General features: G+C 38.2%; 1 protein-coding gene across 1 annotated transcript in view; it reads left to right on the forward strand.

Annotated features, from left to right (window-relative positions):
• The first annotated feature begins 485 nt into the window (after positions 1-485).
• The window catches only part of LOC131368338 (LHFPL tetraspan subfamily member 6 protein), a 51,197-nt gene continuing 26,826 nt past the window's right edge, over positions 486-24,856 (forward strand). The window contains exons 1-2 of the mRNA XM_058414395.1: positions 486-775; positions 1,163-1,674. Of these exons, the coding sequence (XP_058270378.1) occupies positions 1,290-1,674 (385 nt within the window). The 5' untranslated portion in view covers positions 486-775; positions 1,163-1,289. The remainder of the gene's footprint in view (positions 776-1,162; positions 1,675-24,856) is intronic.

The raw sequence follows: 24,856 nt of genomic DNA on the forward strand, positions 1-24,856 counted from the left end.
TAAGATAAGCATTACTTCATACACAAGTCAATAAGGGATACATTAAATGGGTAATAGCATAATATTCACATTCAAATTTTATTGGGTACACATTAATCACATACACCATAATATAGGGGGTGTATTGGGATTGGGGTTTGTTTCTAGATCTTTTTGAGGACCTAGTTTCCCTGTGCAAGGAAAATAAATTTTGACTATGTATGGGACATTTAGGAACATTTTCCTGGTCCTTCTTCTTCTTCTTCTTTAAACTGTAGCTTGTATATAAAATGAGCCAGAAGATTTCACTTTGATTAGTGAGATTGAGGTTAGGGTTAGATTTAAGTATAGCACAGCATTAATTATCTCCTTTAAACTGCATTAATGCTTATGGTAATGTAAGTTCCTTACCAGCTTCAGTGTGTGCGGCATGAGAACTGGCCCATCCTCCTGGGCGGAGATGCGCGCTCACACGCACGCGTACATATAGAGTCCCCCACTTTTGCGCTCGAGCTTCACTTTTCTCTCCGTGCGCGAGCTGAACCACCCTTACAGAGATCTCGGGATCTGAGCGCGAGCTGTACAGAGATCTCCGGATCCGAGGAACTGAAACCTGGAGCTGGAGCCTGAATGTAGAAAGAGGGCACTGGATTCCCAGCAGCACGTTTAGGGGACTTTTTGGGGAACGTGCTGAAGCGAACACTGTCTCCGAGTCTTGGAGAAAGTTAAGTTTCTGACTCTGGGATATGTTATCGCTGATTTGAACCTGAGACTGCAAGCTGTGAATTGTTTTCATGTAGGTATTTAATCAACACTATTATCATTTAATTGCACTGCTGTAATTGACACAACATGTAATAGAATACAACGCATGCGGACGCACGGATCGCCAAACGATGAAGTAAAAAAGTTTTTGTCAATGCATGTCCGTCTGTTTTTTATGGCATTAGCTTTTTATGAAATTATTTGAATGCAAAATGCAAAAGCGACGAATGGAAAGAAACTTTCAACTTTTTAGCTGTTGCGCAGTTCAGTTAGGACACAGCCTAGTAATAAGAGAACCCTAAATGTGTATACACTATGCAATAATGCAGGACATGTGTGCGTATACGTCAGATAACTTTGTGTGTGTGTGTGGGTGTGTGTGTGTGTGTGTGTGTGTGCGCGCGCGTGTGTGTGATAGGAGACGGAACGCAGTGCGCAGAAAACCATGGTGAAAAACGCGTGGGGATAATCAGAAAAAGAGCAAGAGGATACAAGTTTTGTCTTGAAGAACAAATCTTTGGGAAGTGTCTAACATATCGAACACCATGGCGTCCAGTTTAACGTGTGCGGGTGTGGTGTGGTCGCTCGTGTCCCTGCTGAGTGCCGTGGCGTGCTGCGTGGGATTCTTCATGCCATACTGGCTGCTCGGATCTCAGATGGACAAGCCGGTGTCTTTCGGCACATTCCGTCGCTGCTCGTACCCGGTGCGTGATGAGGCCAGGCAGGCCACGGTGATGCTGGAGCAGTGCGGCCGCTACGCCTCGTTTCAGGGCATCCCGAGCGTGGAGTGGCGCATCTGCACGGTGATCACGGGCACCGGCTGCGGGCTGCTGCTGCTCGTGGCGCTCACGGCGCTGATGGGATGCTGCGTGTCCGAGCTGATCTCGCGCACCGTGGGCCGCGTGGCGGGGGGCGTGCAGTTCGTCGGAGGTGAGTAACCACGAGCTGCTCACCCTGTGACCCTGTGACTGCTCTGTGAACATGCAGTACTGTGTATTGGAAGTTGGTGTTTTAAAAGACTTAGAAAGTTTACATAGAATGTTGAATCCAACAAGATAAAAACACTCAGAACTTCAGTGCTTCATGTGTATTTGTGTAATGGACTATCTGCACGTGATCAACTTTAGGCATTTACACTATATATAGTTCAGACAACTACAGCCTTTCTGAACTGAAATATGTTTCTCTTGTAAAAGTAGAAATAAAAATTCTAGTCCCCTAAAAGTAAAAAAGTGAGAAAACTGTGTTCACGGATTTTATTCCAATTCCACTGAAAGACAACTCACTTGCCTTTACATTTATAACCTAATCTTCGGGGAAAACAACATGATGGCCACATTTTAAAGAATTAAGTTTGCAGTGGAAAATTTGTGTTGCTGTGAAAAAAAAAAAAACCCTAAACACGTTGTGAACAGATTCCATTTTCTTAGCAAAGATCTACACATCATTAGACAGACTGAATACATTTACTGGTGCATCAGAACTCCAGGGCAAGTTTATGAAGCAACCTGAATAAAAAATATTACCATGTCATTTTAAATATATTAAAATGATACTTAAATATATTTATTGTATGTTTTCTTAGAGATGTCAGAAAGAAAAAAAACATATACACTCAATTTTGGTCAGCATTCAGCCATAGCAACTTACAACAGGTATATTAATGTATATTTAAGCTCCATATTACCAAAAGCATGATCATTTACATTTATAGCATCTGGTATCCAGAGTGACTTACAGAAGTGCTCTGAAGACTCTATCAATAAATACATCCTGATACTGGTTCACTAGGTCATGGACTAATAATATCATCAGTCTAAAAACTGCTGGGAGGACCATCACACCCCATACCTGCTTGAATTTGATCTATATTGATGTGAGATTTATTTTGACTTTTCCAGACATAAGCTGCCTAGATGTTAGATATTGTTAGACATGCGATAAGGTGGTTTTTTTATAGCTAATATGTTGGAGCAGAAGCCTGTGGGTGTAGTAGATATATGTTTGTGCTGAGAATGAGTGGTGTATATCCTGTACCATCTGCTTTATGTAGAAGAAAGGCGTCAGCTGAGAAATCAGTGACCATTCTGACTGTCCCAGACCCTTTCATCCTATACTGGACTATTGAAAAATCTGGTCATGATGAGAATCTTTGGATATTAGTTTCAGTATAACATTTGCATATATCCTGAATTGTTGTAGTATTTATGGCTTAAAGGTGCAGTTTGTAAAGATGAAAGTGGTTTCTTTACAAAGCATTTCATTTCCACATACCCTAGAAAAAATGTGTGATTTGCAATATTGTGTTGCATTGGCTATGGCTACTTAATTCATTTGAAGCTTCTGTTTACATTTTTCCAGCCTGGAAATTACCTCTACTCTCAGCCAGAACAGAGACAGAACATGCTTAGCTCTGCCCTTTTTCTTTAAAAAGGCAAGCCCATTAGTTATACATAGTTGGAGGAGATGGGGTGTGGTTGGAGGGAAGGAGACAGCTTGTTAATGGTTTGAATGCAAGTGTGATCCTACTCGCAGGCAGCAGAAGAGAGACGGCTTTTAAAAAAGTGTTTCCCAAAATGTTCCTCGGGGTCCTCCGGGCGGCCCACATTTTCTGCGCCCTTCAGTTTCAGACACATCATTAAGGACACTATGTGGCCAGTGTGGCGCTTCCGAAATACTTAGAAGTGCTTCTCCATGCAAATGAGCATTGATTCCGTGGTCTGTCCTGATATCAGGGTGTCTTTGCCTTGCGAGACTCTGTCTCAAGTATCGGTGTACTAATTTGTCTTCTCTACTAACGTGTCCTGATACAGATAAAACGACAGTTGCTAACATTACAGTAATCCCATAAAGCTCACCCGAATATATTTAGTGTCCGCTTATTGAGAATGTATCATATTCCTCAGAAGTCATGGTTCACATTGTAATAAAAAGCCTATTCAATTCCAGTCTGCATTGCATTTCCTTTTCTTCTCGTCCTTGTGGTTTAGAGATCATTGATACCACAGTCCATTTATTCAGGTTGCGTTCTTCTGCAAATAATATTCAATCCAATACAACCCAATTCACTTTAGACTGGAGAGCTGAAGACTGTAATTCCAAACTCTTAAGTTCTTCCCCACAGTGTGACATAATAGCCTTTTCTTTTACGCCCCCCCCATCACTTGTCTGGCAGAGTTTTGGCACAAAGTCGAAGATCAGAAACAGAGGCTATGCAGGGATTCTTTGAGGAATGCTGCCTCCTATTTCGGTTCTGGTTCCATGGCTGTGCTTCAAAATGTGTAACAGTGTGGTGCATCATTCATGAAGGGGCAGAGTGAATAGCTGTTTGAATTGGCCATTGAATTGACTTCAGATGAAAGTGAGTTCTTTGGTTGTGGCTGGAAAAAGATGTGGACTGTCCTAGTCATAACCCTGTGTTTTGGATAAATGCACATTGTCACACCAATGCGTAGGTGAAATGGTTTGACGTTCAAAGCGGAAACACGTTGCTGAAAGGACAGAGAAACCGAACAGCCTTGTCCAAGTCTTCCTGTACTATGTGCATTCTAGCTTGTATGCTCTGAACTGTGTTTAGAAATACCGCTGGCTCTTCCCTTTCATTAACCCAGCTTGCACACAAACACACACACATATACACACACACAATCAGACCCATACTGTGGTTTGTCAACCTGCCATGAGCCAGTCACTTTACAATCGTGTTAAATAGAGGCCGATCGCTGCTGACAGCTCTTTCCTTATCACCCCAGCACTCGGGCTCCTTAAGCTTTCATGCATTTTAATGACTCGTTGCATGACTTTATATGTAGGACTTGCGCATTAATCCAATGCCTTTGAAGTTTACCCACATATCAGCTTGCACCGCTGTCATACAGTCCCAGTTGAGCACGCACCTAACTCATACAACCACATGGTTTTGACCACTTCATGATGCATATATGGAAGAGGAAGCCTGGGTTATAAATTGCAGAAATCAGCAGAACTTGCACTAGAGATGTCCTTCTGATAAACTAAGTTTTCTTCGCATAGCTTTTTATATTATATTATTATTATTATGTTAAAGTATTTTATATTGGAGCGCTGTTGAATCCTCAATACCGACTGAACAGAAGGAGAATTTATTTAGCATTTTTGGAAGGAGTCTTCAGAGTCAGAGCTTTGTAACAGAAATAGAGCTGTTCCTTTTTCAGACATGGGTTGAAGCTGTTCAGATTTCAGACATGGGAAAGTCTTCAGGACAGAGGACTTTGTGCACTGTGGTTTCTTAACAAGAGAAGTCACAATTTCTTTGTGAAGAAAAAAATTGTTTATAATTGTAAAACTGTTTATAATGTTAGACTTGACGTTCCACAATATTAAATGTAACTGCAAATTGATATCCATTTACACCTTCTTTAATAGCAAAATAATTTTAGGGTTGCCAGATTGCTTTGGTATAGGAAGAATGAAGCACTTCGGGATGTGCTGCATCACACCACACCATGCCATTGATCATTTTTGCATGAAATCATTTCTTACCATGTATTATTCCTTACTTATATAAGAGCTTGCAGCAGAAAGTGAAAAATGCTTTCTATCAGTTGATCCTATTTCACACCTATTTCTCAAGGTGGCATCTGTAATAAATTACCTTTTCTGTGATAAAACTATAGCTATAAATTAACAGCACTATCTATTCTATCAGGTGTCCTTTCTTGGGTTTCATGTTTGTGTCACACGTTGAGATATGATTGCATTGTTTTATTATTTTTTTTACACAAAAGTACAGTCTTGACATTGTGGCACATGGAAATTTCAGAGTGACTGTACGGGATGTGGCTCTTATAATAACACTGCCAAGTTAATCAGGTGGCAGTATCACACTGTTCTCTCAGTATCATTTTCCTGTTGATTCTAACAGGCTCAGTACGGGCAATGTACAAGTTATGTAATGCATAGCACCTCAGTTCTAAAAAGATTCTAATGCATTTCACTATTACATCAAGGTATGGATTCAGTGCAAAACTTTACTAGTCCAGCTTTTGTTACCTAAATTACTGGCACACAGTCACACCTAGTTCACTTTATTGGTGTATGTGCTATTGTGAAAAGCTAGTTTTATGGGAAAACATCCACATAGTTGTATAGTTGTAGCTAAAAATGCTTTCTACACAAACACACACACACACATATATATATATATATGCAGTGTTTACAAGTATAGAAGTATACAGTATATAGAAGGCACAGATTCTTCCATTCCATACACACACACACACACACACGTGGATAAAGCCGATTGCTAATTGAACCTAAACTGCCAAAGATAAAGAAGGAGACAGGAACAAAGGATAGAATGAAAAAGAAAATGACCTTCATATTTAAACCTCACCCATTGTGTCCTCTTCAATCCTTTTGTACTGTCTTAATGACAGACCAGAGTCCATGGCAATGACAGAAAATCCCTATGGCTCTTCTTCCATTCAGCTTCTGTCCATTTAGCCAGTCACTGGTGACTTCTCCATGTCTAATCACAGAAATGGCTCTGATGAGCTATTCTCACCTTCTCTGTTAAAAGGGCTGGCTTTGTTCTGTCAGAGATGATGGATGCTCATGGCATTGGGTTTGAGAGGAGAGGCTAATATACTATATTACAAGCCTCCTTTGGGTGCTTATTATAGATTAGTCTCGTGCTGTTACACAAAGGTTTATGGCTTGCAATATTCTGAAAAATTAAAATGCATCAGATCAAATGAATAAATCAAACTGTGCATGATAGATCCATTTAATTTCATATTCTGTCCAGCTATAAGTTCATATTTATTCCAGTCTGTCTCCTGTGACTTCTGAAATAACTCCAATGCCCAATACAGATTATTTATGGAAACATGAATCGAGTTTGTTTTGGGTGTGGTACTGGTCTTTTTGAAGATCTCTAACAGAAGACAGAGTTTGTAGTCGTAGGCCTTCATCATTAGGTCATCTTTTAAGGCAAAAATCAATCAGGCTCTTGTAGATGTGGGCACAGTGATGGAATTGAGTAGGCCAGTAGATTCCAGTTATTTCAGACTTGTTCATTCATACAAAATCAATACAGTTCACCCAGAAGACATGCAGTAGGCTATGCAGAGTGTATGTCTGGATTAGAGGTCTGGTATGCAACATGTTTTAATAAAATATAATAATTGTTTAAATAAAAAAACAAGATACTTAAGAAAATTCAACAATATTTCTCAGCTAGATAGTGGCTCCGGCCCCCAATTACAACAAAGCTTCTATACTATATATCTTTTTCTTAAATCAGCCAGTGAAATGGGTTGCCAGATCTCAGAAACATTTCCAGACCAAATCAATCTCAGAACCCATGCAAGATGACCAGAAACTAGCCCAGAGAATTTGTGTGGAGACGTATTTTCCCTGTCTTTGTGTTATGCCCAGTTTTTTGATTTTGCAGTATGCCTTCCTGTCATCCGTAATCCCACCTTCCCTCTCCTAATATTTTCAATATATCTTATGACAGAATGATTCTGTACACTGTAGATACTCTTATCGGCACTTCCACATTCCCTTTGTTTGCCATGTTTGCAAATAAGTGATTATTTGCTTTTGAAGTAGTCATGAAAACACAATTCTTGTTAGGCATATATATAGTTTAGACATATGCACACGGAAGATACAGTCAATCGAGGCCTGGATTGTCAGTATTTTATTTTGTAATTGCGGTTATCTTCACAGGCACCACAGGGATCTGTAAATTAGAAACTGCTGCTTTAACACAGAGTTTCCCCCAGGTTGATGCACATTTGTCCTTCTCCCAGCTCTGAGCACATAAAAAAAGCACCCAAGGAAAGCAAATAGCTGATGCGGTGTTTTCTGAATGCCCATATGTCTTGGAGGATATGCAAATAAGCATGATTGCTTGTGGAGTGATTGTTTCATCATCATTCAGCTTGGTTGCTCTAACTATTAAAGCCCATTGGTTGAGTCTCCTGGCATTTGATATAAAGCTCAAGTCAGACTTAATTCCAGTAATTAATTAGCATTAACATTATCTTGTCTGCTCGCCTAGTTTTCAGTGGTTTCAGGATGCTAAAGTGGAGAATAATTAGGGCACTATTATAAAAGCACATCTGATACTCTCAAAGGTGTAGAAGGAACAATTAGTTTGCGAGTCTATATCGCTCTGAGGTAAATGTTACTGACAGGTCAAGTTCTCTTCCTCTTATTCTCTGATTGCTGTACGTTCTGAATCCAGGCTCAACTTTAGTTCAACTTTCACCCAAATTACTTTTCTGCCCCGTTCTTTTTTCCCCACTTTCCCTCTGACCTGCTCTCACTTTTCTATGTGAACTAAAGCAAGGCCTGCTGAGTGGAAGAGAAGCACTGCCCAATAGTGTTCAATGACCTGCAAGGGCACATATAAAAAGAAAGTGGTTAAAAAAGAGAAAGGGAGATAGAAAACAAAAAAGGGATTGCCAGACAGCAGGTCAGCTCAGTGCCGGACTGTCCAGCTCCAGCAGGGATTTGCCTCAGTCAAACAGGATATCTCCAGCTCTAAAGGTTAGACAGGAAGCATTATTTCGGTGCATTTGGATTCTAAACCCTTGTTTTCAGCTCCACACGGCCAAGTGTGGAGTGGCCACTGCACCAATCCTCACTCAGCTCTCTGTCTGAAATAACTAAAGCACTGCCTGCTATGGAGGAGAGGACGCCTGTGGGGATTGTTATTGCTCAACCAATGTTCAAATTAGGAAACAGTTGTGGGGGAATTATTTCATGCCCAAACATAGTTGTGGTTTTGTATGAAAGGTTTATGTGAACTAAAATTTGTCAATGGGTATGTTTAAAATCTGATTCTACATACAGAAATGCAGACAGAGAGTGTTTACGTGATGTCAGAAAAGATATATTTACTAAAAGCACATGTGATTGCTCATGGATCGTTGAATTGTAGAGCTCCTCCACTTCCTAGAAATTCATCACATTTTGGAGTATTGCTCAGTCAGTGTAATTCCCTTTAATTAACTTTTAATTATGAGTGTGTCAGGCTGTATGACTAACATTTCCAGGCATTTAGACATTTAGTTTACCAGCCTGGTCAAGCTCAGGATTAAGATCACACGATTTAGAGAGATTATCTCGGCACCCGGTTTAAACATTCCTTGATAGTTATTTTAACTGTACAGCATGAAGCAGGATGTCTTCAACCAGCTGGAATTCTTTCTGTTAATGCACACAACAAATGTTCACGTTCTTAGATAGCTTTACTCAGGAATGGAGAAATGTCAGCAGAAGCAGGAAAACCACAATGGATATATATATATATATATGTTGGTATATATGCTACTCCTAGTGTAATGGACTTTTGAAATGTTCAACAATCCCAAACAATTCATAGATGTACAAGAGATATCTGAAAGGAAGGAAGGGCCTCTATAAAGGACACTGACCTAAACTGAATCAAGCTGCTATGACAGGAATTCACTTAAAATATTTGGAAGAAACTTGTCCAAGCAACTCCACAGAGTTCTGCATGAGGCCCAGCAGGCCATCTATGAGGAATGCACCTGGAAACCACCTATCTGTAGTATGATGAGAGTGTGCAGCGGTTAAAGATATTTGTGATGATAATAAATAATTACCTTTAATGAAATGGTTTTCCTCAACATAAACCCGGTTCATGTTTAACCCCTCACTACAGCAATCTCAGTAGCTGATGATAAGATCTCTACTGTCTTTACAGAATCACTGCTACTTTATCTCTGACTAAACAAATATCCTGTTACCATTCAAAACCTGAATGAAAGCCTGGCATTGAAATGCTTTATTTCAGCCAACATAATATAAAATCTTTGTTTTTTTTTATATGCATGTGAAATTGGAGCTGTGCTTATTGTGATTGCAATAGTAAATGGGCTCTAAAAGTCTGAGGACACTAATGAAATGTTATTTTCTTCTCAAATTCAATACAACACACGTCATTATAATTCATATTACTGACAACCACTGTGGAATCTTCAGACTATTTACATGAATTTCAGAATTTCTTAGTATTTGGTTTGTCCTCTTTTTTGCATTATTGACAGCGCATGGTCCATTTTAAGTCAGGTTCAATTTAGATCATGACCTTTTGCACGCAGCAGTTAACGTGGTCTATATCACAGTTTTGCTTACATTTTTCCAGAATCTTTAATATTAAATATTCAAGATATAAAACATTTACTTTATTTGTTTTAAATATTTCGAAATGTAAAAACCTCTGTTAATTTCCAACTTTTAATTAAAGACATAGTAGATTTTCAGACATTTGGACCTTTTTTATATGTGCTGTAGTTGAACCATTATTGTAACTAAACACACCAACACATATTGTAATGACTCCAATAGGTTCTGACTTGCTGAAATGAACTGGTGAACCTTTACAGTACTTGGCTACGGTGTACACTGTCTGTATAAGTAATTCTTCCTGGCTTTGGGCTCAGAGAGTGTGGGAAGCAGGTGAGTAAATAAAGAAGTGTGTATTATGAAGGTGCCACAGGAAATCTGTCAACTGCCTGTTTTTTTTAACCGGTCTCTCACCCTGCAGAGTTAGTTATTGGCATGCATTTGACTTTGCATGGGGAAGCAGTGCTACCTTTAAACACTGACCTCCAAGAAAGCAGAAAAGGTCAAGCTTTTTGATGTAGCCCATCCTGACAAGTAGCTCTTCTTTGAAATGCCGGCACAGCGTTACAGCGTTAAGCTGTTTTAATACAGTAAGCGCTGACTCAGGACTCCACGTCTAAAAGACTTTGCTCTCACATCATTACTCATGCATGGTCACTCACAATCAAGCTGATACACCAAGATCCACAGTCAAAATACTTCTCTGAAAATTGGAAATAAGCCTGTCGGAAGTGTGGGTTGTAAATATTCCCAGTAGAACTGACAACACCTGAATGCAGGCCTTTCATTCTGTAGTTTCTGTTCAAATCCTGTTTTTCGATGGGGGTTCATGCACGTGTCCTGGCATGTATGATATTATACAACGCATAATACTGCTCTACTCTGTTAAACATGTGCATAACAATGACACAGTGACAGTAAATGCCAGACTGCATCTGTCTTGTTTGTTCTCCAGAGCGCCACTTCGCTGAACCTGTAAAATTTACATGCCTCATACCAACACTTCCCTTCCTTATCTCATGTATTATAATATATTTTCATATTTTTAGTGATCAACTGAGCATAGTTTAATAAAGCTAAAGCCAAACCCCATCAAGCACAGTCTGTACAAACCACACCATTTGTAAAGCATCTCTCGGGGCATTTTCAAAAGCTTTTCTCATTTTCGATACACAGAATATTACAATAAAATTCGCAGGAAAACAACACATAAACAACAGTGTTCAAATAATTATTAGCATATTTAATTACAAATTTTACCCAGATGTATGTGTAGATAAATATTACTCAGTGAAAGCTTTATAGCACAAGTTGTGTGTCATTTCTAAATTTGTTCACAATTGTTCTTAAAAAGTCTGTTAATTAAATTGTTAAAATAAAAACTATACACTTGCACAACATATGCTAAGGTAACATTGAAAGTAACAATCATTATATAATTAGTGCAGTAATATGGCTGCTTCAGGGTTCCCGGTTTGATCCTGAGCTCAAGTTGCTGTCTCGGTGGAGACAGTTTTTTCCAATATGTCCATGTGAGATTTCTCTGAGTTCTCTAGTTTCCTCCCAGTTGGTAGGACATGATAAATTGCCCCTAGGTGTGAAAGTGTGTTCATGGTGCTCTGCTAAAATCCAGGGGGTATTTCTATATGTCCTTTTTTTTTTTACTGTGCTAGGCTCTGGATCCACCACAACCTTCACCAGAATAAAGCGATTACAGATAATAAGTGAATGAAAGTAAAATATTCTTAGATTGTATCTATAAGAAGACTAAAAGAACCCTTTGTCGATTATGTGCCTATTCTAATGTTTTATTTAATTCCTTTATAAATCTCTGATTCATACATGAAATATATGGCACGTGATCAATTACATTACATGATTTCAGGAAATCCAGACAAACTGTAATTTTATTTATAGTGTCCTTTTCAATATAAAATGCATCAACGTCTCTTCATGAGCTTTACCACGACAAAAAGTCACAATAGAAATTAAACAGTTAATATTTATTGCATAGTTTATATTAATAATATGTCACATTTATAGAACTTATACAAAACACAAACAGCAGTCTGTTCTGTTTGGAACAATTGGTCATTACTCCATGAATACAATTTGATTGCTTCATGATGAAACACTATGTTCAAATTAATGTCCTCCAACATTAGAGAAAGTTATGCTTCGGTATAGGATCCTAATTGCTTAGGTTTTCTAAGCGCAAGTGTGGCTGAGTTGAAATAATAAAAAAAAAGGGATATCTTCTCATAGATCTCCTCAGAGTGGTGTACAGAAGGAATATTTGATGATCTTTCTTGTTCTACCTTGTAGAAGAAGTCTTCTTCATCTCCTTCCTTCCTCCAGGATTTAATCTTTGTCGCACAGTGTTTGGGTGGCCTAGTGATGTTATGGGGAGTATCTTGTTCCCATTGCAGCAAAGGGTCACAAGCCTCAGAGGATGTCAAACAGTCGCAGATCTACAGCTATGTTCAGCAATCCATTAGAAACCAGGCCCTTAAATTCCTTCTCAGAAATAGACTCAGAAGAAGGGGGATTTCCAAAGCAGAGTTTATTTACTTCTAAAATTGCATTTATAAAAAGATATCTTTAAATGCTGAAACTGAAAACAAAGGAAAGTTATGTTTTTAGTTAAGCTGATGTATATCTGACGGAGACTGGGCGGCAGCTCAGGTTGAGAAATTTCCTTTCATGTAAAAGCTATGCAAGTATTGTTTTATTTCCTGTCTGATAAGGAGAGAACATAATCCTGAACCTGAACATGAAAACAGAACAGCAGGGAACAAAAACTGTTATTGCCTTGGGTATGTTTCCCTAATCACATCACACAGTGAAACCTGTGAGCAAAAATGAAGTTTTAGTTCCGAATTCTAAAAGTAAATGTCTTATTATGCCTGTCAGTGTCAGATAGCAGAAGATGCAGTATATCATTATCATCTGAAGTAAGATTGCATGACCTTCAAAATGCATGTTATTTACTTTCCACAATGCGCGCAGTTGAGCCTTTGTGGTATATTTCCCCAGGAAAAATATCATGCTTTACATGGACTTCAGAAGCCTTACTTGGTCTGCATAAATACAGACATGGTAGCAAACATAAATACAGTTTCTCCGTGTTTACAGAACATGCTGAGACGAATCGAAGGGGCGTTTCTCATGGAGCATTCCATAGCTCATGCGTTACATGTCAATGAGACTCCACTGAGACCCAGTTTTTGGTGTTGCATATCCATGCGTTCCAGCACTGTGGGTGGTCAGAACAAGGGTCAACAATTTAGAGTTTAGAAATAGGAATTTAAACATAATTTCTACCGATATCATATTGTATCCTCTTCATATATGCATGAAGACAAATCACCCAGCACATGGACAAAGCGTATATGAGTGTAAGACCCAGAAATTTCTCCATCGTCCATTAAAAGAAGCCATTAGGGTTTTTTTTTTAAAAAGTATAACTGTTGCACAGGCTTTCTTGTAGAAGTCATTTTTCTAGACTTTCCCCTGAGACGTTCTGTGTCTCTTACAGAACTTCTCAGAGACCATTGTAGCTGGATAATGACCTCTCTCACACCTTTCGATCCAACTCCTCTCAATGCAGCTTGACTGGGTCAGGCGGTTTCTTACAAATAGCACTTACTCCTTCCTCTCGGAATATATCTTTCCTAGCTAAGAACAATTTTCTAAATACACCTGACATGCTGTATGTTCCTTAAGTATAGTCCCTAGCATAAGTATTCACCCCACCCCTCTTTCTTGAACTGTATTTTTTTCCATCTTGCTACTGGGAGAGTTTTCTAATTTCTCCAATGACACAGGGACAGATTTGCTGCTTAAATTGTAAGACAGAGTAGGGAGTTTAATGCATGTATTGTGCAAGGCTTTTGCATGGTATTGCACCATGCTACTTTGTGAATAAACATTTCTCTTCAGTGTATACAGGTTGTATGTAGAAGAGACAATAAACCCCACCTGATTTGATCTGAATTTGATTCAAGCTCATCTATATTAATGCTCTTAGTCAGCCTGTGGGATTAAAAAAAAGCACTAAGATAATGAATAGCACATGTTCTGTCTGTAATAACAAAGACCAACATGTCTAGCTCTAACAGAAGCACAATTTCATTTGTATAAAAGGTTAAAGTTAGGGCAAGGGCTGAGGTCAGTGTTCTTTAGTGAAAAATGAAATCTGAATCGAATCAAACCACATTACCGTCACTTTTTTGATTCTACACATCGAGGCGTGAGGAAGACGAGTGCTAGCTCATAGACTCTCACGGATTTGAATTCTGTAGATACAATCAGCTACAGTATCGCCTAGATCTTTATACAGTACTCATCAAAGCTATTAGACCTTGATGATGCCTTTGTTGATATCTTACCCGAGGGGATGTGAAACACTTTTCCACCAAGTGTAGTTATTAACAGCAGTGGAATTACCACAGGGAATACGCCCTAGCTGTCAAACATCCTGCTCAGAAATAACATCCAGAAAATCTATCAGCGTTGAACCTAAAGCCTTAAACTGCACTTGTGCCTCTGAGCTGATAAACAGCCTGTATTTTTAGCTTGAGTGAAAGCTGAAACTGGGGCCCTTTACAGAGCTCATTCTTCCCCCCCTCTTTCACCTGTCTAAAGTACTGGCAAGAACTTGCACGCCGCTCTCTGTCTCTATTTTAACAATCCTGCTGTGAGTGAATGCTTCCTTTCCCATAAACCCCTGTCAAGTCATTGTCCCTAATCTCTCTCCCCTAAACCAGACGTATCAGACTCCTCTCAGGTTTTCCCTCCCCAGTGCTTGTATTCACATCTGTGTTCTGCTTGCAAGGACAAACCGAATACTGCTATCTTGTAGCGTAACAGTTATGTTGTTACCGTATTGTTTTAAATACATCTGTTCCTACTGGCTTTTCCTTAATAAATTGCTATATAACAAAAAATCTCTACCTTTTACTCACTACATTCATTACTACATACAGTATAATCATATATTTCCACTAGCATTAGACCACTGGAAGTTGATCTAAGATGTAACAGCATGATTCAGACCTAATAGCTCTCACTTTGCTGCTGTGTACACATTAAGGTAATTTGTATTGTGACACCTAGCGCTTAGCATTCAATCATGAGTTATTATCATGCTGGCTTATATTTCCAGGAGTAGGAATATAGCTGTTGTTAGTTTGCTGATATCCCCCCCCCACACATTCTTTGGGTCCATATTGAGCAATAATTGACCATCAGTAACTAATATCAGTGTGCGATTGGAGGCGGATGATTTCTCATTTGAATCTCTTCTACATTTTTAATTTCATACTTTAAGTCACAGTTTTCTATAAATAAAAAAGATTTTCCTAATATTACCGTTATTGTAAAATTCAACCTTTACTTATATATTTCATTAAAAGTCATTTACTTTTTGCTGCTTATTTGAGTTTGTGTAACTTACCTAACTTACTTTCTAAATATAAGAATGAAAAAAAAAAACATTTTCTGCCTTTCTTCCTTTTCTATTTCTTTAGTCTTTGCATATGACTGTTTAGTGAAGTGTGCTTTTCTCAGTCTGATAGCTCAGGATTTGTGTTTAGAATGCAGGCTGCATTAGAGAAACCGGATCATCCATCGACTGTCAGGATTCTGTTAGACGTTATATAGAAAAATGCGATTACACAAGAAAAACTATATCAAGTGCAGTATGCGAAATTAGCTTAGATAGATAGATAGATAGATAGATAGATAGATAGATGAATGTATGTTTTTTAATGAATATATCACATACAATATGATTTTTTACATTACCTGGAGCTACAAATAACGGCATAATGACGGAAAGTCTTAGAACTTTGTTGTAATTGCTATTGGCGTTTATTTATGTGAGTTGAATGTTATTAATGTTTTAGAAGAAATATTGCGGCCAGGATAGTGGCACAGTGTAGGGGCTACACACTTGAAATAGAGCTTTATCACTACAATTTCACATCAGAATCTGAACCCTGACTTCAGATACTGATTAATTCATGCACAATCTATCTGATGTTAATTTCATTTTGACCAAATCCCTTCGGCTTTAGGAACTACTCAGCAATTATTGAACTAATACTGTGATATTCTGATGTCATTAATTTTGCAGCAGCAGTTCCTGAAAACCAATCAGTTATTCAGGGGACACAGCGTAAACATTCCTAAATCCTGAATGCACATTCGCCGTTTGTTCTACATATTAACTGAACGATAAAAAAAAAAATATATTCTTGGCTTGTTTTGAATTTGTTCCTTGTATGGTGGTTCAGTTCAAGTGAACAGTTTCTGTGGTTAAATGCATCTTGTCAGAAATCAGATCAGTGATCAGAAAGTCTGCTGACTGCTCCTTTTCATCCCAGCTGAATAGCTCTACTTTGGTTTAATTTAGTGCTTTGGCGCCTGGTGACACACACAAAGCAAATCCCTAGTGTACCAGTGCAGAACACTGGAGCTGATGAAAACAATCTCTCGTTCTTTCATCCCCAGCTTGCATTATCTGCAGCTTTAATGTCTTCTGACAATTGAGCATTTTCCTTGTAGGTAATCCAATGAGGAGGCACTGGGTAAATGAGTACGAGAGTAATCTGAAATTATGAGAGGATGCTGAAATTAATGAGTACTATTTGAATTATGATCTGAAATAACATTCAGCTATATGCGTGTACTTGACCATAATGACATGACCAAATACGTTATTTCTGGTGTACTGTCCCTCTTGGAACATGCTGCATGATGTTAACTAATGGAGTGTAAGAAGTGTGCATCATTACTAATTTCCACATCAGATTACTTTTTCCACATGAAATTAGTTTTTCCAAAGTGAGTGTCTGGCATATTGAATGTTTTTGAATATATGTTCTTTTACAGTTTACCGATTATTATAAATAAATAAAATAAGGAAAATAATGAAGCACTTGTCCCATCACTAATGGGACTTTAAATTTACATTTCTTGCAATTTCTGAGCAATTGAGGGTTAAGGGCCTTGCTCAAGGGCCCAGCTTGGTGGACCTGAGATTCAAAAAGCTTTGTTCAGTAGTCTAACACCTTAGCCTCTAAGCTACCACATCCCATTTCAGTGAATGCTCTATTTAAGTACAACCTGTAATGGTTTAGTGACGCTTACAGTGATTACTGTAAGTCTGCAAGTTGCTGTAAGCGGACATTTATCTTACAGTTAATATTATACAATATACTGTTAGCAAAATCTGTGTATCAGATACATAATGTTTGCTACAAGTGTCTATTTAGATTGATCCTAATTAGCCTTTTCCAGTTAGAGATAGATTTTTTTATTCAGTTCACTTATACCCGCTTCTAAAAGGTTTGACTGTCAGTGTAAATTGCAGTGTGAGTGCACAGTTCATTCATTCCTTATTTTTAGCTTATAGATTCTCACAGGAGTAATCAGAGGAAGACCGTAGGTGTGGACCACTGCAGATAGGAGTGGAGCATAAATTTGGATTGGCTAATGGTTTCTTCTTCTTTCCGATTAATATAGCTGTAGTATATTATATTATAATGTAGAATATAGCTGCTAAAATACACTGCATGCATCCTGACACTCATGAATGCCGTGAATGTAACAAGCACAGGCATGGCGTATTACTAAGACGTCATTAGTTATGGAGAGACAGCACTTTGTCCTCACAAATGTCTGAAGCATTCCATCAGTGTGATGTGAATTCTATAAATAGTTTTCACTTTCTTTACATTTTAACATCCGTCATCTGACCAAAGGTGTGACATTCCCGAATTGGATTCAGGATTGAAATGATTATCTGATGTCACTGATTGATTTGTGAAATAAATATGGAGATGAGGCATTTGATGTATTGACTTGACTTAACAGTTGCTTGTTGAGTGACGTCCACAAACATAGTTAAATCCAGTAAAGTCAATGCCATGTTTTCATAGAGCGACTGTTCAAATAGAAAGAGGTATTTGTTCCAGTACAACATTCACTGACAGAATTATTTATTCATTTGGTCCATGTTCAGTTATAAACACGTAATTACCTCAAAGCTTGACAGAAACAGTATAATAAAATTGTTGAACTTCACACATTTACTATCTTAAGTAGTGCTTAAAAGGAACAGGCACTTCAAAAGTAAACAGCATTCAAATTATATTATTTTTTACTTATGTTGTGGAACTATATTTAGCAAAAACAGAGCACTATCCTGAAGTATTATCACACATCTCCTGTTTATAACTCCCTTGTCCTCAGGGAGATTACAGGCTGCTGACCTTTATGGTTCTTCAAAAGCAGAATGCTTAGCTTAGCTAGATTGATTACTACGAAATAGCACTTGAGTTATCATTCACCTAAAACCTCTTCAAAAACTCCATTTCTAATTTACTATTCGACCTTTCATGAATATTCATGAATATTGAATTCACAACTGCAAATATTCGTGACACTGACATTGTATCGAATATATTGGAAAATTAAAAAAAAAAATATTTAAAATATATATTTATCCAAGGTTACACATGTGCTTAATAAATAAAAATTCCCTTTATAAATTTTCTTTAGAGCTTTGTGATAGTTGAACCATGTTTGGTTCCCAAAAGAACATTTCATTGCCATTTTTGGCTACATAATTTCCAGCACAAAGATCTGTCAGGATAATGGTAACATTTATATATGGGGGTATTTTTAGTTCTCTGTGGAAGCAAAATAAATAGTTAAAGATTGATCAGTCGAAATGTTCTTATGAAACAAAAAGGCTCTGTACAGTACCAGCCAAATTAAACTTTTCTAACACTAATCGATAAAGTTTCCTTTATATAATTGGAAAGGGTCTCCATTTGATTCTTTTCATCTTCCAGTGACCAAATTTTGCTCTTAAAACCTTTTAATCGTGCCAGGATAATATCTATTTCTACTATTGTAATGTAGAATTCAGAGCAAGTTCTTTTACCCCCTGACACAAAATGATAGCTACAGGGCAGAAACCAGCTGAGGCTTTCAATCAGTCTGTCTTAATGAAAGGTTTTGTGCTACGAGGTTGATAATAAAGGCCAAAAGCACACCCAGGCTTCTGGAGTCATTGGTAATTACCTTACAGAGAGGCCAAGCTGTGTATAATAAGCAATAAGCAAGCAGGCTTTAAAGCACACAAGTCACCCTCCTATCTCACTATCTCAGAGCATGGCCCTGACTGGTGCTCTCTATATATGGTGCATGATTCATGCATGCTCCCCATGTGGCCCCTAAGCCCTTCACTCTTTCAAAGTACTGCTTAAACACTGCGTGTTCATTTATTATTCAGTTTTACAAAGAGCGTGGGAGAGAGAGAAGAGAGGGAATGAAGTGCTCTTCTCTTCTTCAATGACTGCTACATTCTGTCCTTTTACTGAGGTTTGTGTAGGCACATTGCTACCAGTTGGCACTAAAAGGTACTTAGTTCTACCAATTTTTCCTTTTTCTACAAATCATTTAATTAAAGGCTAAAACAGTTTGTTTTCCTACCTTTTTCGTTCATGTCCCGGTTATTTAAAAAAAAAAACCCATCCACATTAATGATTTGAGCAAGAAAATTCTTGTTTTTTTCCCCCTTTTGTCTACTAAATATATGCTTTATGCATGTACAAAAAATAACATTAACCAATAATATCAATCCTTCTTTAAGTTCCTGCTTAAAACTAGTAATGCACTGATGCCATTTTCTCAGACCATGTGTGCAAACATGTTTTTGGCACTTACCAGCCTACTTAGAATCAATCATGGGTGTCAAAGAACATTTTATTTACTTCTATATAAATTGTGGACACTTAGGCTTGTTCTTTATAACCTTAGCCAGTAGTTGTTAAATGGAGCCATAAGTTAGATACATAGGTTAACTTTGATCGAGTAAGGTCACAGTGGAGGGTGGATTTTGTTCCATTTCAGAAAAGCAAGGTGCAGATCTGTTATTTTCATTCACCTAGCATTGCCTTGAAGGTTTTTCCTCACTTAGCTAGAGTTTGCAGCAGTGTTCGCTGGTGTCTTCTGCTAGCAGTGAATTCTTTGTGCTGAGTTTTATGTTTGAGATGTTTTATAGGAAGATGCTGTATAGCTCCTATAGTTCCCTCCACTTTAAAAAGCTACCAGCAGCAATGACTTTTTAACTAGAATGAGTAAAACGACTTTTTCTGGCAGTTCCCAGTGGTGTCGGCTTTATATTATGGGTGATTAAGACGTTGCGATTGAGATGCTAGAGTTAGTAAACATATGAGAGGTTCTTTATCGAAAGGGCAGGCAGTTTTGTGAGTGTAGCGTGCAATCGTTTCATTTAATTAGGCCATACATCGCGGTAGTCAGCAATGTATACTGTATGGTTTTTATTAGTGCAACAAACGTAGTTTATCAGACACAAACGGTTATTGAGCACTGAAGGCGGTACGCTGTTAAATGTCATTTACTAATCCTGTTTATATTTCTTTGTAGGAAACTAGCACATTACAGTGATGTATATCGGCTCTTTTGGGTTTTTTTTTTACTTCAATCACCGCAATGCGCTAACACGGCAGCGGGTATAGCAGATAGAGATGGAGTTTGCAGATATGGTGCTATTATTAAAGATGTACTGTAATTAGTTTAGGTTCACTGGCTTGGTAATTAGTGAAGATCCTATTTTGCCTTGGTTATTATTCACACTCTTAAAATGGACCACTTTTTATAGACATCTCCTAGAGTAGACATAAATAGTAAAAAGGCAGTACAAAGGCATCGAAGTGTATGAATTATGTGTATGGAGATTTTTTAATGATATGTATAGCTTTGAAAACGGCTTTGAAAAATTCAAATTAATATAAAAAATGAACGCACTAAAATAAATAACTAACTAAATAAATAAATAAAAACCAAAGTACCATATGCTAAATAGTTCATTTTATCTTTCCTTTACTTTATTAAACCGATTTTTTATAACTAGTGCTCGGAGATTTGACAGCTGCATATTTTGGAAAAGGTTTTATGGAGAAAATGTCACTTTAGGTTATAAGTTCTCAAGATAATAAAAATGGCTTGAAAAACCCAGAAATCAGACACCGTGTCTGTACCTTTGTGTATAAAAGTAAAGCATCCGTAATAAGATTATGGCAAGATTTTCAGTTTATCCTTTTAAAGAAACAGTGACCAGAAACTGGAAACTGTTCTACTAAAGCTGTGTACCCTATTTTTGTAAGGGCTCTAGGTGTCATGATACACACTCCGCCTACTTGTGTGTGCTTTTGATTTAGGAAGAAGTCCGGAAATTATATCATAAACAATGTTAGGTGTTAAGGTAGATTTCCCAGAGAAATGGTTTCAGCAAAAGAAGCAAAACACAGTGAAACATCAAAAGTTTCGCAGCTTTTCTTATTACTTCAGGCCTGTGACCCAGCCTGATCTCAGCACATGGCTCTATTTGGATTTCGAATTCTCATCATTCTTGGGGCTTGAGAAAGTGTTTGTGTAATGAGCAACGACTGAGCCAGACATTTTATAAGACTCTAGTGCGTCTCAAAAGAGAGCCCCACTACTAATTCTCTCTGATGAGATCCTGCACAATGCTTGGCAGGAGTAAAAGATTAAGCTTTTTTTGTTCTTTACCACTACATCACCTATTGTGGAGGAGGAGAGGGGGAAATGATCTGAGAATAAATAAATAAATAAATAAATATCTCAATTTCATGCTCTACATCATCTAATACTAATGTTTTTTAAAAAACACCCCTCGTTTAAAGTATCTGCTAATGCTGTACAATGTATACTAGACTACACCATAATGATTTAATGATGAGGTTTTCAGACTGAAACACTGCTTTTGGGTAAGGAGGAGGGAAAAAAAGCTTTCCTGATGAGCGATCCAGATGTGCTGTGGCAGAAGGAGGTGTAGGTGTGGTACTGGCATATTTCCACTGTGTGTTTCATAGAAGTAAGCGTTGCATTTCTGCTCCAAAATGTATCCTTAAGTTATATAAAAATGGGATCCAGAAGCCATTTTGGCTACAAGGAAAAAACACTCGAGACATTGGTGTGGAACTGTAAAGCCACAGTGGGTATTTTGCTACTGTTAAAGCTGTATAAAATTAACTTTAGTTCACCTCAGACATAGACTCTGTCTCAAAGAAGCTTTAAAGGAACCTAGATGTAGCTCGCTAATGAGCAAGCCAGAGGCAACAGTGGCAAAGAAAAACTCCCTGACAGGACATGAGCTTGAAACCTTAAGATGTCCCCGAATCAAAAAGGAACACATTCTCGTTTTAGCGACACCCAGATTTGCAAACTGCAACGATACAGAATGGTAGATATGAGCGCATTGTGAAAAGAAGTCTTGTAATCATGAGAGAGGTTTTTTAGGGGTGCCTCAGGAGAGGTTATAAAAAAATAAATACCTATAAAAGTTAGAGTCAGTACAATCCAGTCCACAATCCTGAAGCATGGACACTAAAATATCCAGTTCAGACTCATAGACTAACAGCACTATAATTTTTTTAGACCGGTGTTTCCCAAGGTTCTCAAACCCCAGGGGTCCGTGAGGCAAAGCTGTCTGTGTGTGTGTTTTATTTAGTTAACATATTTAGCTAACAAAGAAGTGTTCTGTCAGTAGAATATTCAGGAATGTTCGGAAATAAGCCTTGACCGAGGGGGTCTGTGAAATTCATTTTACAGTTCAAAGGGGTCCGAGACTGCAAAAAATGTTCGAGAACCCCTGCTTTTGACAATAAGCACATTTCCTGATCAGAATCTCGAAGTCGTCAGGACCTCATTGTATGTGTCATTATTGTGCTCTCGAGTACTCTCAGGTCTAATCCTTGTTATTTCAGTAGTCCATGATTGAAGCTTTAAAGGTGGCAGAGGTGTCAAATTCAGGTCCTGGAGGGCCACAGCTGTTTTCTCTCTTCTAATACACTGAACTCAACTCATGATGGCTTTGGTAATTAGCTGATGAGCTGAACAGAGTGTGTTAAATGAAGTAGAATGCTAAAATATGCAGTGCTGTGTTCCTCCAGGAATAGAAGGTCTCTAGACTTCGATGATAGTGTGCTTGTTTTAAAGAGTACTCGCTTAAAACCACGCTTACATCTGACCTGCTAATTTCTAGATTCCTGATAGGATGTTTAAATGTTCCCACTGTCTCACTAAATATTGCAGTGCCATGGGACTCTTGCCTAGCCAGCTCCTGCATCTGAAAGCTCATTCAGTGAGAGGAAGTGAGAGACCTGTATTGGACTAGAGGCTATAGAATCACTAGCAAGGCCTTCATCTTCTCTGAGCAAGAATTCCCACTGAGAATAGCATTCATTTCCCACTCTCTATGATCTCTTATCAGTCTGACCTACAATCCTTCTTTCTCACCGTGAAGAAAGAAAAGACCCTCCTTTTATCCCGCACTCCATTCCTCTTCTTCTGTTCTTTAAAAAGCTCTTGATCTGTGAGAAGAGATCTTAACTCACATATAATTTCTCAGGCTCTAGATGCAGAGATGTCCCCTGTTTATCTTGAATGCCTACTGCCTTACCATCAGTACTGTGGGACTAGGAATTGTGTGTTCATTTAGTGAGTTAAATGGGGTTGTTGGGTTTCACATTTATTTATTCCTACCATGACATGGCAATTAACCTTCATCCCACCACCTTGCTGCTTTTACCACTGAACTTTGCTGACTTCCTAATTGGATGGTTTGTGCTGTGTAGCTGCCCCATTAAAGGAGACAATTTCTGTCTGGGTCAAGCAGGCGAGTCAGTCCATATTACCTTCCCTTGACAAAGTGTAGCTCAATTAGCTCTCCATCAGTCTCAGATGGAACACGCATTTTTAGGTTCAAGAGTAGACGCAGTACAGTGACTTATGAGAACACTGATTATTAGTTGTCTGTGTGTGGGAAATGGAAGAGAATTACTGAATGATAAAAGGCCTGATTGAGCACTAAAATAATCTTTTCATAAGCAGAATCAGTTTAGAGCAAATAGCAGTGTACAGCTTGGCATTTAAGTGAATTTAATGGGAGTAACAAAGGCACAATCTCTGTTTCTAGCACAAAACAATAATAATAAAAAACCTCCTCTACTAAAACATTTTTATTAAACTCAATTTTCCACCAAATTTGTTTACCTGCCAATGCCCACCCACCATCTAGCAGTACTTACCAACCAACACAGGTGAGGGCTTACACATGCTGTCTCTGAGATACACAAAACCTACTGTATCACAGTGTAGCATAACACATATGGAGGGCATAGCTATCTAGTCCTCAAACTAGTGTTTCCGTGATTGATGGGAAGAGACTAATGCCATGTTTTCCAAAACAAAAAATGGCCAATTTCATTCTACTGGACTCCCATAAAGACATGGAAGAACATATCACACTCCATGCAGGAAGCAACCTAAGCTCAGGATAGATATAAAAATATCTTTCATTTTTTCAAATTATATATACCTACAGTTTGTTGTTTTGTTTGCAGACCTAATATTGTGATACATTCTGTTCTGTGTATCATGTAACACAAGGTAGTTTTTTTCTTACTTCTGTTTACATGTCATGGGACTAATCATTGCAATAAACCCTGTTTGTGTATATATTTCTCTCTGGCTGTCCCTTGACTCAACTCAACCAAAGGCTCATGCCATCACAGTAGTGTCAGCAGTGATCCAAGCCTGGGGCTCTCTTTCCTGTAGTGCCGAATAGCCTCGGGCTGTTCTCAATTACCCCATTTATCATTGAGACCCAAGGGGATGCTGGTAGCATGCAGAGCATAGTGACCAACATTGCTGACCATATGGAAAATCTTTTACCTCAAGGTACTGACACAACAGCTGACTCTGTGTAGCTCTGCCAAAACTTTTTACAAACAACCTTCTCAACACAGAGCTACTATAAACATTAATCATTGTATATATTGGATTCATATAAAAGAATACATCACCTATCAGCTAGTTCTGGTTTGGTTTTGGCCTGAAACAG

Source organism: Hemibagrus wyckioides, linkage group LG17, assembly GCF_019097595.1.
Source record: "Hemibagrus wyckioides isolate EC202008001 linkage group LG17, SWU_Hwy_1.0, whole genome shotgun sequence".
In the NCBI taxonomy this organism is placed as follows: Eukaryota; Metazoa; Chordata; class Actinopteri; order Siluriformes; family Bagridae; genus Hemibagrus; species Hemibagrus wyckioides.